Source organism: Staurois parvus, unplaced genomic scaffold, assembly GCF_062004578.1.
Source record: "Staurois parvus isolate SC_StPar_1 unplaced genomic scaffold, SC_StPar_1.0 ptg000312l, whole genome shotgun sequence".
Lineage (NCBI taxonomy): Eukaryota > Metazoa > Chordata > Amphibia > Anura > Ranidae > Staurois > Staurois parvus.
The window spans coordinates 1,115,944-1,129,234 of record NW_028318108.1 but is presented as its reverse complement, the minus strand read 5'-3'; the positions used below and the strand labels follow the sequence as shown (position 1 = coordinate 1,129,234).

The window sequence follows — 13,291 nt, the reverse complement described above, 5'->3', positions numbered from 1 at the left end:
TCACTGGACTTTTATATATATTTTTTTAGGTTTTTGTGTCACGGGATTGTGGTCAATTATTTTGAACATGCCCCTTTCAATTAGTGATTCAATTACACAGAATCAGCAGCATGCATGTCACGACTATTGGGTCTGTTGGATTTCTATTACTCTACTACACCTGCTAGTAAATTATTTTCCATGTAGAAATATAATTTCTACCAAAAAGTGATTGATCAGGTTAGTGATGTCTGACTGCTATTATTTTGAACACAGCTGTACATACACACACACTGCTCAAAACAAATTAAAGGAACACTTTTTAATCAGAGTATAGCATCAAGTCAATTCAGCTCCTGGGATATTGATCTGCTAAGTTAAGTAGCAGAGGGGGTTGTTAATCAGTTTCAGCTGCTTTAGTGTTAATGAAATTACCAACAGGTGCACTAGATGGGCAACAATGAGATGACCCCCAAAACAGGAATGGTTTTACAGGTGGAGGCCACTGACATTTTTTCCCTACTCATTTTTTTCTGATGTCTTTCACTAGTTTTGCATTTGATTATGGTCAGTGTCACTACTGATAGCATGAGGCGATACCTGGACCCTACAGAGGTTGCACAGGCAGTCCAACTCCTCCAGGATGGCACATCAATATGTACCACTGCCAGAAGGTTTGCTGTGTCTCCCAGCACAGTCTCAAGAGCATGGAGGAGACTCCAGGAGACAAGCAGTTACTCTAGGAAAGCTGGACAGGGCCGTAGAAGGTCCTTAACCCATCAGCAGGACCGGTATCTGCTCCTTTGTGCAAGCTAACAGCTGAAACATGAAAGAATGTTTTCACTACTAAAATTCTGCATGCCTTAATAATATAACTTTTAGTAGCTGTGCGGTATTTTACTGCATACTCAGATGCGGGAAGATACAGCTTAATGAATTGTCCCCTCGAATTTTGCTGTCAAACTTTTTTTAGATTCGAACATTCAACCATGAACTGAACTAAGGGGTGTTCGGCCCATGACTAATAAGTAGTATGAAAGAGTAGGAAAGGCTTAGTACCCCTGTAAAACTTTTATTGTCTTCATTTCTGCTGAATAGATTCAATGTATTAAATAACATTTCCTGACTATTGTCACCAGGACAGAATGTGAGGGGAAATCCAAATTTTTAGAGCTTTTACCAGAACAAGAGATGAGAGTAAATATTGCAGTGGGGACACTTTTTCGGTTGACAACTGTCTAGGAGTGGAATTCTTACTTTTTGAATATTTCCTCTAACTTCCTGTTCATTCTCTGGGACAATAAATGATTGTAAAATCTCACCAAGGAATCAAAAAATAGAAAATAAAACTTACCTTTCCCAACTAAAAATTAAAAATAAAATATCTTGGCTACACATACACTTTAACTAGGGCCATGCTTTATATTGTATAAGTAAAATAATCAAGAACGTTTCTCTGACTCATATTTTATTATAATAGGAAAGAAATACAATTCCACTGCAAAATGTATAAATAAATCTGTGAAAGAAAACATACAACACTTTTGCAAATAACAGCCATTACAATATGCTTGAAGCTATTTACATACAGTGCAATGCACTTTATTTTACGCTTCCAATCCTTGACAATATGCATTTGGAAAACATTGCATTTGTAAAAGGAGGAAACTATGGAGACCACCATTGCTGACCTTTTAGACCTTTTGAAGTCCCCTTCCCACAGAAATGATGCTGATCAGAAGTCACAGTCTTTTCTTTATTGACTGCCTGCATTCCAAATCTGTTCTAAATTAGGAATTATGAACTTGCTTTAAAGTGTATCTCCATTTTTGCAAAAAAACCCTTACATGTTTGTTATGTGTTCCTATTGACACAGCATGCTTAAAAAATGGTTTCTAAAATTATCTCACCTTTTAGATGTTCTGAGAAAGAGGTGTCATGGTTGAATGCAAGGTTTTTTTGAGCAATGTTAGAGTGAGCCTGTCCTAAGTCTGTCCTTAAAACAAAGCCAGAAGCCCAGTTTCTACACCTTTAACTCACTGTACGGACAGACAGTGTTCAAATGTAGTTAAAATTGCTAATGAAGATTTGACTGCACAGTACAGACAGGGCTAATTATGGCAAACACAGCTGCCCAGCCCCCTTACAAACAAATAACTATATAGGCTTTTTCCTAAAAGATAAGCTGCAATTTATAAACATTTTTTAACGTTATGCTATGTGAATAAGAAGATGTAACAAACATAAAGCAGGCCTTTAGGCCAATTTGGCTGCAAATGTGGAAATACACTTTAGACCCCATTCACAATTGAGTGCTTGCAATCTGGTTCACAATCGCTGCAATTCTGCTTACAATCCCAAAACGCTCTGCACAAATGACAAATCACACCAGGTCTGTTCGGATGCCATTTATTTTCAGTGGCACTAAAATGCAGTATGCTAAATCACGGCAAACCGCATCACTTGAAGCTTGTCGTCCAAAAGAAGCTTATGCGCCTTTTCTGGCAACTAGCTTCGAACGATTCGGTTTGCTGCGATTTCAGTGCAATTTATCGTGGCAGAACCGCACCGCATTTTGGTGCTATTGAAAATTAATGGCACCCGAAGAGGCCATTTGTGCAGAGCATCTTGGGATCGCAGGCAGAATCGCAGCAATTCTATTCAAGATTGCAAACGTTCAAGTGTGAATGGACCCTTAAGCATATTTCCTTACTTTGGTACTTGTTTTCAACCTTTGGAAGAAACACAGATAGTAGAATATACACGAGAATTTCCCACTACCTGTTGGGGTGAAGGAATAAAGAACTTACTAACTTATAGAAAGTGTTTTATTTTCAATTTCACCTGTTTTATTGCTATTATAAACTATTTGTTAATCTTTCTGTCATATTTATTCATACTTCTTTATTTATTCATAGGATTTCTTATACATCTACTGTGTCTGTGCCTTTGTTTTCCTTTTTTTCATGAATAAGGGTATTATCAGGGGCGGACTGACCATTTGTTAACTCAGGCACTGCCCGAGGGCCCGGGATCAGTAGGGGGCCCCATGAGATGCCCCTGGTACCTTTTTTGAGTTTGGGCAAGGACACAGGGGCCCCATGATCCCCTATTGCCCAAGGGGCCCCATGAGTTGTCAGTCCACCCCTGGGTATTATTATTTTCAGATATATAATTGGCACTTTAACAAAGCAATATTATGTGTTTTTCTAAACATCTTTTAGCAAGTAGTTACAATGCAGTAAAGGTTTGTTTTTCAATCCAAGAGTGTGCCCTGAAGCAGCCATATGGCATTGATCATTTAAAAAAGATTAGTTTGTCCTTCCTATTTCTTTATCCATCTATCTATTTATTTGTCAAGACCTCTCAATTTGTTCTCTGTAAGTCTGTGCAGTTTATCCTAAAGTGCTTCTTAGAAATTAAATAGTTGAGATGGCTTGGACATCATATAGAAATGTTCTTTAAAAGCTTCAGCACGTCAAAATGGAAAAGGCCCCAGAATTACAGCTAGACCCTGTTGCAGAACACTAAAGGTTTCATTCCATGCAGCTTGTCAAAGAATATTAGTAATGCTTACCAGTTTGGCAGGCGGTGACTCCAATCTTCACTCTTGCAGAGCTAAGGCCGCCAGTGGAATCTGACATTGTGAGCATATTGGATGCTGTGCCCTCCACTGTGCCCTCCACTGTGCCCTCCACTGTGTACTGTGGTTCAACCTGCTGACTGCTATATCACTGCAAGACACAGTAGTGCCATAGTGGCCATTGGGTGGAACCACAGCGCATAGGGAGCCCAGGACCCAACGCACCTAGAAGAGTCTGATACCACTCATAGCTCTGCAAGATAGTGAAGACTGAAATTACTGCCCATTGGATTAGTAAGTATTACTTTTCCCTGACAAAGAAATGGAAAATTGAAATCTTCCTGTGTTTGGGGAGTTGGCCCAAAAAGCTCAAATGGGCTGCAATCAAAACTTGGCCTTCATGGGGTGCACTTGTCTTGCTACCCTCACAAGACTGGGGAGAGTTGGGAGCACTGCAATATTGATAAACAAACAGAGGGCACACTGCACTAGTGCATTATCCTTTCGAATGTTTAATATGTAAAACAGAAAGTATTATACTCACAAAGTCATTAAAAGTACAAATTCATCTCATGAGTACAGCACAAACAGTCTGCAAACATCACGATATGAAACAATGATGGAACATCCACAGGCTGATGCATTTCGAGGACTTATCCTCTTCCTTAGAGCCTATTGAGCTAATAGCCTTTTGACTTTGTCATTATAATACTTCCTTTTTTACATATTAAACATTCCAAAGGACAATGCCCTAGGCCAGTGCGCCCTCTGTTTGTTTACCGTTTATTACTTCTCCCTGCAGCTGCATTGCTGGTGGACAGCAGCCCATTTATTTGAATGGGCTTTTGTATTTACTGAAAACACAGGGGAAAAGTTCCTGTACCTTTTCAGAAAACGTATCTGCAGGTAAACCGCATAGTGCTGTTGTTTCCAGTGCATGGGAGTGCCATTAGGATTAATGATCCATAATGCATCTCCTGAGAGGCAGTTTTTCTGTGCAGGTGGTTGTGGCTGTGAGAACAGGTATTGTCCCGCAACAGCAGCCCCCCGCACATGTGGAAACCTAGCCTTACAGGATGCTTGTAGATTTTTTTGTCTAGTGGCAGGGGCTCTTTATCTCACAACATTTAACATAGTTTATGTATACCATCTGGTTCGAGAATGCTTATGGGTCCATGCACACTGGCTTAGGAAAAAAAAACTGTGCTCTTGGCAGAAAAAAAGGGCTGATTTTGAGTGTTTTTTGTACTAGTGTTTAGATGCGTTTATGAGAGTTTAGCAGTGTTAATGAACGTTTAGCATTTTTGCTGCCAGAAAGCTACTTTCAAAAACACAAAAACAGAAGGGTTTTCTGCCTCTAAATGCTGAGCTTAAAATATGCCTCTAAATGACCTAATGTGCATGGATACATAGGATAGCATTAGTTACTTCTACAGGCAAAACTCCTCTATATGAGTTAATAGCAGACATATCATTTAAAGCAGTATTAAACCCAAAAACAAAAAATTATTAAAATAGCAGCTCACCAATTCTAAGATTTGGTAGCTGTATTAGTTCTCTTTTTTCCTTTTATTTTCACCTGGTGATCCAGCCAGTAAATCTGTTGTTTTTCAACTTACTTTTCAACTTACTCTGAAGCAGAACTAAAGACCTCTTCTGGGAGCAGGCAGGCTCTTTATTGCAGACTTTGGAATGTACACTGAGCTGTGCAAGGGACTGCACTCCTGCACTTGCACGGGAGTGACATAGACCACACCTGCCAATGAGGATGGCTACAGCACAGGACCCAGAAGATGCCGGAGAGAAATGTTGTACCATTGAAAGATAGGTACGTTTTGCAGAGCATAGCTCTACTTTAACAGACCAAGCTTTCCAGACAAAGTAGCAGAAAGGGTATTAAGACAAACCATTTATAACTTACATAGGTGTTTACAATGGTCAGCATTTATTATTTATTGTTTTATGTAAAACCTTTATCCCAAAAGGAAAGGACTGTTTGCTATAACTGCTTATAAAGTATTAACGGTAGTTCTGCTTCAATGTGTTGCTTTAGTCCAGTGGTCTCCAAACTGTGACGTGGGGCCAGATGCGGCCCTTTGCTTGCCTTTATTTGGTCCTTGAAGTACTATTCCTGCCACTGATACAAGGCATTATTCCTCCCACTGACAAGAGTGATTGGGCACCATTCCTCCCACTGACAAGAGTGGTGGGGCACTATTCCTCCCACTCATGCCAATGATGGGGCATTGTTTACTCCCAGGGCATTTCCTACTCACACTGGCCACAGTCCAGCCCCCCCCCCCCCCAAAGTCTGAAGGACAGTAAAATGGCCTTTTGTTTGGAGACCCCTGCTCTAGTCCATTTAAATTTGCTAGTCTAACACTACCCTCTCCCCAGACTTACAACGCAGTTGTCCACAGGTGTCTGCTTTACTACTTCATCCAGAATGCAGACACCCTAGACAGGAAGAATGTTACTGGCTAGATCATCAGCTGAAACAGGAGAAGAATACAAAAACCAAAAAAAATATAAAACTAATGCAGCCACAACACCTAAGCATTGGTAAGCTGCGGTATATTTCATTTTTGATTTTTGGTTTAATACCACTTTAAGCATTCTTTTCTCCCTAGTCTTTGCCACATATTATGTTGGCCGCAGGAAGACCACTTTTACCATTTAGTGATTTTAGACCACAAATGCTTCAGTTTTATTTCCATATATTAATTTTAGATAACAATAAGTATGGCCTCGCTTGGGATCTGCTGTCTCTGCAGTGCCATCATAGGCTGTTTTGTACATGACTGGCAACAATATATTATTGACCTTTGTTTGAACAAGTTCACTATGTTTTACAATTAATTCTACTCAAAACAACTGTTTGAAGTTCTAACTCAGTTAATAGTTTGTCTATTGTAACTATTTTCTTCACCATCTGTCACTGACACCTGTTTTATATGGCAAAGATGTTTTTCGGCAAATTTGTCCCTTAATTCTTTACATCTCAGTCCATATACTATAGGACTGGCACACTGAGCAAATGAAAAAATAATAAAATTGAACAAATCCAACACAAGGATCCACTTTGTATCTTTATACAGTGCAATGGTTAGAAACGTTGGGATGATATGAAGAGTAATCTGTAGTCCATGAATAAAGATGGTTCTTCTGGCATGTTTATTTGAGTTAGTAAAATGTCCTGCACGTTTGCCTTCTTTAAATATAGTGACATAGGATCCTATAATTAGAATGACTAAAACTATAATAAAAACAATTCCAGCTATTCTCGATAGAAGGCCTGATAAAGTAGTTGGGCAAGATGGATCCAGTTGGACAGAGTATTTTGGACCGTCTTTGATAATATGATAGATCACTGAAATGGTGGGATCCAAAAGTGAAATAATCCATGAACCCACAACTATTTTGCGTTTCACAGAATGTGCAAACACCTGATACGTTAATGGCCAGCAAACAGCAATGCAAGTGTTCAATACCATTAAGGCAAGAGTAATCAGAACTCCCCTTCCAACTGATATCTGCACTGCAAAAATGATCCAGCACACAATGACTGGTGCATTGGGTCGGAATGCTCGAAGAAAGGTAAAAACAGTTCCTGTCATAAAGAAAAAAGTCAAACACATCAAGTGGTGGCACAAGAGGAAGAATCTCACTTCTTTCTTCAGTGCACTGTCTCTCCAGATAGTCTGCGTAATCAGGATGGTGAAAAAACAGCAGATGAGGAAGTCCAGAAGATAGAAAGAAGCCTTCACTAAATGTAGACTGAAATCAGCGGTGTTGTAATCTTCAGTGGTATTGTTCATAGTATAGTTAATGTGAGTTCATATCTGGAAAAGAAAAACATAAACACATACATTGGCTTTGGTGGAGAGAATGTTCTTCTCTTTCTTCTCTTTCAGTCTGTTAAACTAGCCATACACATATACATTTTTGTTCAAGAACTTTCATTTCAAGAATATTTGTTTGATTTTCTAATCGATAGTGGGGTCAAATCAATATTTGATTTCAACCGCAGTGACGGGAAAATTTGAAGGGGCAGAAAGGAAAACTTCTCCTGATCAAATTAATTTTCGGTCAGTATATGTGGTTATCGTTCAGAAATTACATTCACTTTAAATTCGAATGTTAAAAGCAAAAGACAATTTTCAAACAACATTCATCCATTCAACGAATGTTCAAAGAATTTTCGTATGACTTTTTGTTCACTGAAGAAAGAAAGAACTGAAAAAAGTACTTCTGTAGCAATGTCAAGATCCCATCCTTGAAACAGCTGTGTTAATTGTCCCTAATTTCTAGAACCATAACTGTAACTCTTACCTACTCTGTCCACAACATAACAAACATGTCTAAAGTTTGACTTAAACTTTCACCTCATGTAAACCAGAATTCGATTTTACAATTCTATTATATTGCAGAATAACCAAGAGTAACACAATCAACTTAATAAATGCTACCATTCAACAGTTATCTTTATCGGTAATGTCTGGGCAAACATTCTTTTCGCTAGAAAAGAAATCTACAAATGTTGCTGGTAACCATGGTGTCAGGCTTCTATGGCCAAAAAAACAGACAAAAGAAGGCTAAACATATTATCAGTGTCACTCAAGCACAAAAGGATGAGGAAATTGCTAGATCCATTAAGAAAGGAGACAAACCCTTTTTACGTATATCAGTGACAGGAAGAAAATATATTATGGGATCACAAAAACTAATACTGCTTACAATACTTATATTGATAGAGGCCTGGATGTAGCCATTTAAACAATTTCCTCTGTTTAATCTTCTCAAAAGTAAATGACACTAACAAAACATGTCAGATGATTATATTGGCTAATGTGGCAATGGATCCTTTTCACGGTTTCTAAGGCCTGGTTCACACCTAAGCAGTTTGGATTGATCCATTTTTGCAATGCTTTTTGCATTTCACTTTGTGGTTTTACATGTGCATTTTTACCACATGTTGCGGTTTTTTTCAACTTCTTTTTTTGCTTTTTGTTAAAGGGGAAATGTTTTTGTTGCTGCAAAACACAACAAAAATACTGCAAAAATGCTCTACTGTAGCAAAAACACTGCTTTTTGCGTTTAAAAAGGTCCATGATTGTCACGGAATGCCCGTGTCTTCCCCACCCCCCTTTGCCTGCTGTCCCTCTGCCGTATCCCTCCACCCCTCCCTCCCCCCTTGCAGATTCCTTGTGTCCTGCCAGCCTACATCAAAGGGCTGTGCAGGACGGGAGGAAACGCCCTCTGTGGTGCGGTTAGCACCTCTCCTCTGGCAAAAGCAAAGAGTCTGACATCCCGCTGGGTCTGCACGTGGATTTTTCACGTGCAGGCCACCGGGGTGTCTCTGTGAGCCCCCCCACCTTGTCCCGGGGCAGTGTGGCCCTGAGGCTTCCTGCGCTCGGCACCCTGCCGGAGACAAAGGCCGCGCTCCCTGCGCGTGGCCAGAGTGAGGGGGGCATGCCTCGTTGCCCTGGAAACAAGGGGCTGGGCCGTCCGTGGGGCAACTATTAAAAGGCCGGCGCAAGACCAGGCTCGCTCTCTCTCCCTCCTGTGTTGTCCGCCACAGCTGTTCCGTTGGGAGGTCCGGGTGGGGATCGGGCCTCTGAAGCCATCATCACTGAGCGCTCTGCATGAGACTCCCCCAAAGGTCAGAACCATCCCAGGTGCAGACCCCGCACCGCCAAGACCCTGCCGAGCCCCTGCAAGCCTGCTGTGTCCCTACCTGCTGAAGCCCGCTGTGCCCCTATCGACTGATCGCTGGGTCCCTGGGAAGCCATCCTGTCTGCTGATCGTTGGGCCCCTGGGAAGCCATCCTGTCCGCTGATCGTTAGGCCCCTGGGAAGCCGCCCTGTCTGCTGATTGCTGGGGCCCTGGGAAGCCGCCCTGTCTGCTGATCGCTGGGGCCCTGGGAAGCCATCCTGTCTGCCGATCCCTGGGGGCCCTGGGAAGCCGTCCTGTCTGCTGATCGTTGGGCCCCTGGGAAGCCATCCTGTCTGCTGATCGTTGGGCCCCTGGGAAGCTGTCCTGTCTGCTGATCGCTGGGGGCCCTGGGAAGCCGCCCTGGGAAGCCGCCCTGTCTGCTGATTGCTGGGCCCCTGGGAAGCCGTCCTGTCTGCTGACCACTTTGTCCCTGGAAGCCGCCTGCTGCTGAGCGTTCGCAAGTCGCCTACCCCCCTCTGGAAGCAGCCTGCTGCTGAGCATCTGCAAGACGCCTATCCTGAGTGTCCCTAGAAGCCATGAACTGCCCCTATTGTGTGCCCAGACCACCCTTGTCATGAACTGTCCCTATTGTGCACACAGACCACCCTTGTCCTGAACGGTCCCTGCTGTGCACACAGACTATCCATGTCATGAACTGTCCCTATTGTGCACACAGACCACCCTTGTCCTGAACTGTCCCTAGTGTGCGCTCAGACCACCCATGTCATGAACTGTCCATGTTGTGCGCACAGACCACCCGTGTCCTGAACTGTCCCTATTGGGCGCACAGACCACCCTTGTCCTGAACTGTCCCTGTTGTGCGCACAGACCACCCGTGTCATGAACTGTCCCTATTGTGCGCACAGACCACCCTTGTCCTGAACTGTCCCTAAGGTGCATTCAGACCACCCTTGTCATGAGCTGCCCCTATTGCACGCCCAGACTACCCTTACTTGAACCGCCCCATGGCGTGCCCGGGGTATAGCTACCTGGGATGCCCCTGAGTGCTTGAGCCATCGCTACCTGCTGAGTCCCCATGAGCCTGATGTCCCTAGAAAGCTGGGTGGGAGCTGTGCTGAGGTCAGCCCCCTAGTCAAGGTCCTGCTGAGTTCCCGTGAGCCCGATGTCCCTAGAAAGCTGGGTGGGAGCTGTGCTGAGGTCAGCCCCCTAGTCAAGGTCCTGCTGAGTCCCCGTGAGCCTGATGTTGTCCCTAGTAAGCTGTGTGGGAGCTGTGTTGAGACCAGACTCCACAGCCAAAGTCCCGTTGAGTCCCCGTGAGCCTGATGTCGTCCTTAGTATGCTGTGTGGGAGCTGTGTTGAGGCCAGACTCCACAGCCAAAGTCCCGTTGAGTCCCCGTGAGCCTGATGTTGTCCCTAGTAAGCTGTGTGGGAGCTGTGTTGAGACCAGACTCCACAGCCAAAGTCCCGTTGAGTTTCCGTGAGCCTGCTGTTGTCCTTAGAAAACTGTGTGGGGGTTGTGCTGAGGTCAGACCCCATTGCAAAGGTCCCGTTGAGTCCCCGTGAGCCCGCTTACCGTGGGTGTCCCTACAAGCCGCATGTCGCGGAGTGCCATGAACTGTCCTGATTGAGTGTATTTCATAGTTCAATAAAGCTTTGTGTGTTCCCCATCTTCTTTGTGTGTTCTGTCCTGCCTACGCTTCCATCACAATGATCCTTTCCAAAAATGCAGCTTCTCAAAAAAGCATAAATGTGAACGTGGCCCATAAGAAACCATGTTAAATGGACTGTAGTGCATTTCTGCAAAAAGCACAAAAAAATGCATTGGTGTGAACCAGGCCTAAAGGCAGAGGTAACAGATGAACTGGCTCTGAGTGGGTCCTAATTGTTTTATCCCAGAGTTCTGAGAGAACTTTGAGGTATAGTTGTTGGACCATTAACTGATATTTTTAATCAATCACTTCTAACAGAAGAAGTTCCCGGAAAACTTACATATCAGACTGGATGTCACACCACTTTCTAAAACTCAATCTATCCGAAACTGAGCTCATAATATTTCCTCCCCCACATGCCTCTTCCCCTGATTTCTCTGTCAAAACCAATAGCACAACTATCGACCCGTCCTTACATGCCAGGGTGCTAGCGGTAACCCTGGATTCTAAACTATTCTTTCAGGTCCATATCCAATCCCTGTCCAAATCATGCTGCCTCAACCTCTGCAACATCTCCAGAATACGCCCCTTCTTAAACAATGATACCACAAAGCTTCTAATTCACTCCCTGGTCATCTCTCGCCTCGATTTCTGCAACTCCCTCCTCATTGGCTTACCTTTACATAGGCTATCTCCCCTCCAGTCCATCATAAATACTGCTGCTAGGCTCATCCACCTTACCAACCGTTGAGTGTCTACTACCCCTCTCTGCCAATCCCTCCACTGGCTTCCACTCGCCCAACGAATACATTTCAAAGTACTAACAACAACTTACAAAGCCATCCACAACTCTGCCCCCAGCTACATCACCAACCTGGTCTCAAAATATCAACCAAAACGCTCTGTTTGATCCTCCCAAGACCTTCTGCTCTCTAGTTCCCGTGTCATCTCCTCCCATGCTCGCCTCCAGGACTTCTCCTGAGCTTCTCCCATCCTATGGAATTCCCTACCCCAATCTGTCAGACTATCTCCTAATCCCCTTAATCCATCAGCTCATCCCCCACAGCTATCACCTTTTGTATCACTCAACTCTCCCTCTTAGATTGTAAACTCTTAAACGAGCAGGGCCCTCTGTTTCCTCTTGTACCAAATTGTATTGTAACTGTAATGTCTACCTTCATTTTGTAAAGCGCTGTGAAAACTGTTGCCGCTATATAAATCCTGTATTATAATAATAATAATAATAATAATAATAATAATAAAAAAGTTAATATTGTACCTATCCACAAGAACAGGCCAGTGAATTTAACATTTGTAGTAGTAAAACTAATGGTATCACTCACTCAAAAAAAAGAGATCAATGACTCTTATAAAATTTATAACATGCTGGACCCAAAGCAACATAGCTTTTCTAAGTGCAGATCATGCCAGATCACAAATGTTTTGGATAAAGATGGTGCTGTGGACATAGCCTATCTTGATTTCAGCAAAGCATGTGATATAGTTCTTCATAATTATCTCCTAAAAAGGTTGTATAAGCTAGGGCTTAACCCTTGAATGGTTCAGTGGATACACAGTTGGTCAAAGGATAGATACAGTCATGGCCAAAAATATTGGCACCCCTGCAGTTCTGTCAGGTAATGTACCACTTTGCCAAAAAAATTGTTGCAATTATAAATGTTTAAGCATTCTCATGTTTATTTATTTTGTTTGTATTTGTATGGCACACAAATATGGAGAACCAAAATGCCAAATGTGATACATTCCACACCAAACCCCAAAAATGGACTGAACAAAATTATTGGCATCCTCAATTTAATATTTGGTAGCACACTCCTTGGAATAAATAACTAAAATCAATCGCTTTTTGTAACCATCAATGAGTTTCTTACACCTCTCTACTGGAATTTTGGACCACTCTTCTTTCACCAACTGCTTCAGGTCTCTCAGATTGGAAGGGTTTCTTTACCCAACTGCTGTTTTGAGATCTCTCCACAGGTGCTCTATGGGACTGAGATCTAGACTCATTACTGGCCAGTTTAGTACTCTTCAGCGCTTTGTATTAAACCATTTCTGGGTGCTTTTTAACATGTGCTTTGGATCAACCTGGCTTTTTCATGTTTCTGTGTTAGCAGTGGGGTCCTCCTGGGTCTCCTATCATAGTGTCCCTTTTCATTCAGATGGCGACATATGGTGCAAGCTAATTATTTCTTACTATTTTGAGAAGGTGCCAATAATTTTGTCCAGTCCATTTTGGGGGGGGGGGGTGTTGCGTGGAATTTGTAAGATTTGGCTTTTTGTTACTCCACTTTTTTGTGTCAGACCAATAAAAACAAAAGAAATAAACATGAGAATGCCTAAACATTATCAATTTTTGACTGTATAAGGGCTCGTTCACACTTGA

At 42.6% G+C, this 13,291-nt stretch overlaps 1 protein-coding gene across 1 annotated transcript; it reads right to left on the bottom strand.

The window, feature by feature from the left end:
• Positions 1-1,430: 1,430 nt before the first annotated feature.
• Positions 1,431-7,385, bottom strand: LOC149457580 (uncharacterized). Its single transcript, XM_089683488.1, has one exon. The coding sequence runs from the start codon at positions 7,378-7,380 to the stop codon at positions 6,454-6,456; it is 927 nt and encodes a 308-aa protein (XP_089539614.1). The 5' UTR covers positions 7,381-7,385; the 3' UTR covers positions 1,431-6,453.
• Positions 7,386-13,291: the final 5,906 nt, after the last annotated feature.

What these genes read in the sequence shown, in the direction of transcription:
- LOC149457580 (XM_089683488.1), bottom strand. Translation starts at nt 7,380, where the DNA reads ATGAACAATACCACTGAAGATTACAACACCGCTGATTTCAGTCTACAT.